The following is a 4,447-nucleotide window of genomic DNA, read 5'->3' on the forward strand; positions in this document are numbered from 1 at the left end:
TTTAGGTCATTTATGTTTGGATACTGCGTCAACTCCACACTTAAACTGTTTCACAGGCTCTGTCCACACAGAAACACAAATCTTTTCCTGGCTGTATACACATTGAATGCAGTGTACCTTTTATAGTTGTTGCCTCAGACTTTTGGAAAACACTTCAAATAAGATGAAACCTTATTTAAAAACTTGTTGCTGTTGTTGTTGTTTTTAATAATAATAACTTTAATAAATCTCATCTTATATGTATAATAGCTCAATCAATGTTCATACACTCCTTCTAACCAGAAGTCTGATTTGAGGAGTGAGCGTAAACTAAAGTGACCTACTCTGCCTCAACATTTCCTCCTTTTCATCCACAGGCCTGAAGGAGAGAGATTTATACTCTGTGTTGAACACATGCAATGATTTGTCTTTACGGGATGGACAAGTCACATGGCAGGAAGTGCTGCAGTTGTCCAGAGAGCCCAAAGGACGCATTCCTATGGCAACCTTCACCCGCATAGTGCAGAGTTTACAAAGGTATAAGCCCAGAGCATATAAGCATATTATTTAAGTTTTATGACATATTACGTTGTGTTCATGGAAAAAGAGGCAGTGGTCTGTGTGGTTTCTTGAGATTCCTTTAATAATTCATAATACTGTATTGTTATTATGTAATTATTTGCATTCTCTTTCTTTACAACTCAGATATTAATAAGAATAAACAATATCCTTTATTTTCCCTTTTCTTCCCTTTAAGTTTTTGTCTCAGGTTTCGATCCGAGTGTGTTTAGAGTTTTAAGCCATATTACAAAGTTTTAAATAAGCATTACACTTGAATCTTTTCCTGCAGTCTGATTGGTCCATCTCATTGCCACAATACTGACGACCTGCTGGCTTTAACCAATCCGGAGGTGAAGCAAGCCTTTGAGGACTTTTTTCTCCCCACAGAAAGTGACAAAACCAGAGCTTACCTCACACTGGCAGGTAAAGTACTTATAATTAGCTTTTAGTACACTGAGTGTAAACCGCTGTAAATGTATTGGTGAGTCTTTTGGGGGTTTTTCCCACAGCTCATCTGTGGACACAAGCTGACCCTCGGGGCCAAAATACCTTCCTTCATTGTGAAGCCAACTCTATCACGCACCTGCCTTCTAGCCTGGTTAGGAATCTTCCATCATTAATTCATGCTGCGCAACATGAATATTAATAAAATTCAGCCAAAAAACCAATACAGTAATTTATTATAATTACCGCAGATAAAACACAATATATTGTATTGTATAAGTCCTAATCTTGTGGGAATCATAGCTACAGTTGATATTTCTTGAAGATTTTAACTTCTCACTGCTTCTGTTTGGCTTTGTTTAGATTAAAAGTGGACAACTGGGGGAACTTTCTTTCCTGCTTTCCAGCTATTATTTCCTTTACGCTAATGTGCGCCACGGCTTCCTGCACCACCTCTTTGAAACATACAGCTGGTATGGTGAGTACCTTTCTGAAGCCTGTTAGGTGGGTTTCCTTTTAAACTTTTACATCTCTTCTGTGTGCAGCTGTGTATATTTTAAAATGTGGTTTTTTGAGATTACACTCCTCAAAAATTCCTGATATTTATATCCTGTAATTTCTGCAGATAAGAACCAAGAGTCTGCACCATCATGTAAGTGCTTAAAAGTACTTTACCCACAAATCCTTGCCAAGTGTTTGATTTATTCATTCCAGTTTCTTTTTGTCCTCTCAGCTTCCATCCAGGACGATTTAAAGGATTGCCGTAATTTCTTGCGGCGTCATGCCTCCACACTCTCCTCCTGGCCAGCTCTTTTCATTCAGCAGGCCCTCAATGAACCTCAAGAGACCCCCGCTCACACCTGGGGAAAAGGCATGGTGGGCAAAGGAGGAGTGCGGGTAATTGAGTGTCTGAACATTGATGGGAACAGTGATGGTGAAGAAAAAAGGTAAGAGGTTCTCCTTCAAGGTGATTTTTTTTTTTTTAATTGTCAGTAGAAGAGTTCTTGATGCCTCTTACTGTAATAAAAGTTGTCATGCAGCACTTTAAAAATATATTAAGACAAAGGTTTTAGCACCAACATGAACTTGTTGTTTCACCCGGAGAAGTCATACTTTAAAGCAGGGATGGGGAACTCCAGGCCTTGAGGGCCAGTGTCATGCAGGATTTAGATCTCACCCTGTGTCAACACACCTGAATCAAATGATTAGTTCATTACCAGGCCTCTGAAGAACTTCAAGACATGTTGAGGAGGTAATTTAGCCATTTAAATCAGCTGTGTTGGATACAGAACACATCTAAAACCTGTAGGACACCGGCCCTTGAGGCCTGAAGTTCCCCTTCCCCTGCTTTAAAGGGATGTGCTATTTTCAGATATATTTTATACAGAAAATGAAGATAAGGTTCATAATTCTGTGTTAACTGGGGTCTAATCCTCTAAAAAGAAAGGAAAGTCCATTGTGTTGTACCACCATGTTTCTGCAGTAGCTTTGCAGAACTTGGTGGTATCTCCTGACCACTAGAGGTCACCAACTGAAGTTTTTTTTTTTCCCGAAGGCTTTTTGCCTGTTGTCCAAGAGTACATATTTTTGGGGCTTTTTTTTTATTAAATTTTTTTAAAGTAAAATAATCTTTCTGCATCTTTTCTGCAATGTATACTGTAAATTGTATATGCTTATATTATAGGAAATGGTAAATGTACTTGTGGGATCAGTAATACCAGCAGAAGTACAAAACAAATAAGATATATGTGTATGTTGGATAATATAGTCCATATTGTTTTATTGTGTTGATATTCTTGTGCGTTTGAACTCCTGAACTCAGCGAGCTGCTGTCAACCTTCCCCTCGGAGCCCACCTCTCTGGTTGTGAGCCAGGATGACCAGATGATGGTGGTTGGTACCGGCGAGGGAACTCTACATTTCATCCACACGCAGACTGGACAGGTACAAATGTGTTTGTTTTAAACACATTTTATAACGTTGTGGATCAACTCAGCAGCTTGTATTCATGCTTTGAATTTGTGAGATCAGTAGCAGACTGGATTCATTGACCATGTTTGTGTGTAGTTAATTTCCAGTTGGTATTTATTGTCATTAATGTGAACTTTATGCGTTTGCTGTTTTTATTTCTAGCTGAGACATTTTCTACCCTGATTAAACAAAAATAAATTCATACATAAATAATGTGCTGTCACACTTGCTGAGAATAAGAAGCCTTTAAAATGTCTAATATGCACTTTCTCCTGGCTGTGAGCAGGAGGTGAAGTCTCTGATCAGCAGCTGTGACGGCATCTCGAGCTGTGTCTTCCTGAAGGACTTACGACTTGCTACCACCTCCTTTGATGGGCGAATAGAAGTGTGGGACATTGAAAATGGATGCAGGTGTGAGAAGGGTTAAAAGGAAGGTTTAGATTTAATTTTTTACAAATATAGCGCCGAATCTTTAAAGTTATTTTACTTGTGTTTCTGTAGGACTGACGTTATTGATGGCCACACTAATATGATAACAGGAAGTGATGTCACTGCAGACAAGAAGCACCTCGCCACGGTTTCCCTCGACTGCATGATTAAAGTAACACTAAAAAGATGTTTGTGTTTTTCTGCCTCGACTTCTGTCTTGATTCAGTATCATGTGAAATAGGACCTCAGGAATGCCAGCGCATGTGGATCAAAAACAAACAGTGTTGTGTAATTTAGTTTTGTAGAGTGTTCATTGAACGAAATAATCTTCAATATCAGCTAGATTGTAATTAAGGTTCACAGAAAGGTAGAATATGTCCACTATTTTTCCAGCGTCTGTGTATAATAATGTTCAACACTTATGATTATGAGTTTAGCCAAAGTTGAGCAGCCCTTATGTAGATACAGTTGCATAAAAAAGTAGCTTTGCTTTCTTTTTTTCATAATCATTGGAAGTTGAAATTGTTCTCTAGCTCTAGTCTGTCTCCCTGAGGGTGAAAGTGATGATTAAGTGATGATGTGTTGTTAGTCATTTGTGCAGCTGCTTTGTTATGGTTTACAGCCTGACGCTGCACTGCCAGGTTTGACATCGTTCCTCGACTGTATTAATCAAACCTGTTTCTTCTCTTCAGGTGTGGTCTTCTGATAAAGGTACTGAAGTGTCCTCCGTGCTCAGCAGAAGCCCTATGAACTGTGTGACCTTTGACCCTAAGGGTCACCTTCTGGCTGCTGGCTGCTGGAATGGAAATGTGATCATGTGGAACTGGCTCAAGAATAAAAAACTAACAGTGAGCTCAATGCTGTGAATGTTGCAATGTTATTTCATTTTCACCATGAATGCATGTTAAAAATACATAATCAGTTCTACTAAAGATCTACAGGAGAAAAAAAATTGGACCATAAATATAACTGAAGTATGGAATATCGGAACCAATGAAAACATGTGTCTACAAAAGGGGGTGTGGTCTATTGAAACTGAGATATTTATTTTTAATTTAAGTTCT

At 38.7% G+C, this 4,447-nt stretch overlaps 1 protein-coding gene across 1 annotated transcript in view; it reads left to right on the forward strand.

Moving 5' to 3' along the window:
• tep1 (telomerase-associated protein 1) overlaps nt 1-4,447 on the forward strand; it is a 39,465-nt gene that overhangs the window by 25,750 nt on the left and 9,268 nt on the right. The window contains exons 29-38 of the mRNA XM_005729162.2: nt 357-516; nt 830-963; nt 1,050-1,138; nt 1,348-1,462; nt 1,610-1,636; nt 1,718-1,931; nt 2,807-2,927; nt 3,241-3,365; nt 3,456-3,555; nt 4,076-4,231. Coding sequence (XP_005729219.1) covers nt 357-516; nt 830-963; nt 1,050-1,138; nt 1,348-1,462; nt 1,610-1,636; nt 1,718-1,931; nt 2,807-2,927; nt 3,241-3,365; nt 3,456-3,555; nt 4,076-4,231 — 1,241 coding nt within the window. The remainder of the gene's footprint in view (nt 1-356; nt 517-829; nt 964-1,049; nt 1,139-1,347; nt 1,463-1,609; nt 1,637-1,717; nt 1,932-2,806; nt 2,928-3,240; nt 3,366-3,455; nt 3,556-4,075; nt 4,232-4,447) is intronic.

This window comes from Pundamilia nyererei, unplaced genomic scaffold (assembly GCF_000239375.1).
Source record: "Pundamilia nyererei isolate P.nyererei 1_Seehausen unplaced genomic scaffold, PunNye1.0 scaffold00031, whole genome shotgun sequence".
Lineage (NCBI taxonomy): Eukaryota > Metazoa > Chordata > Actinopteri > Cichliformes > Cichlidae > Pundamilia > Pundamilia nyererei.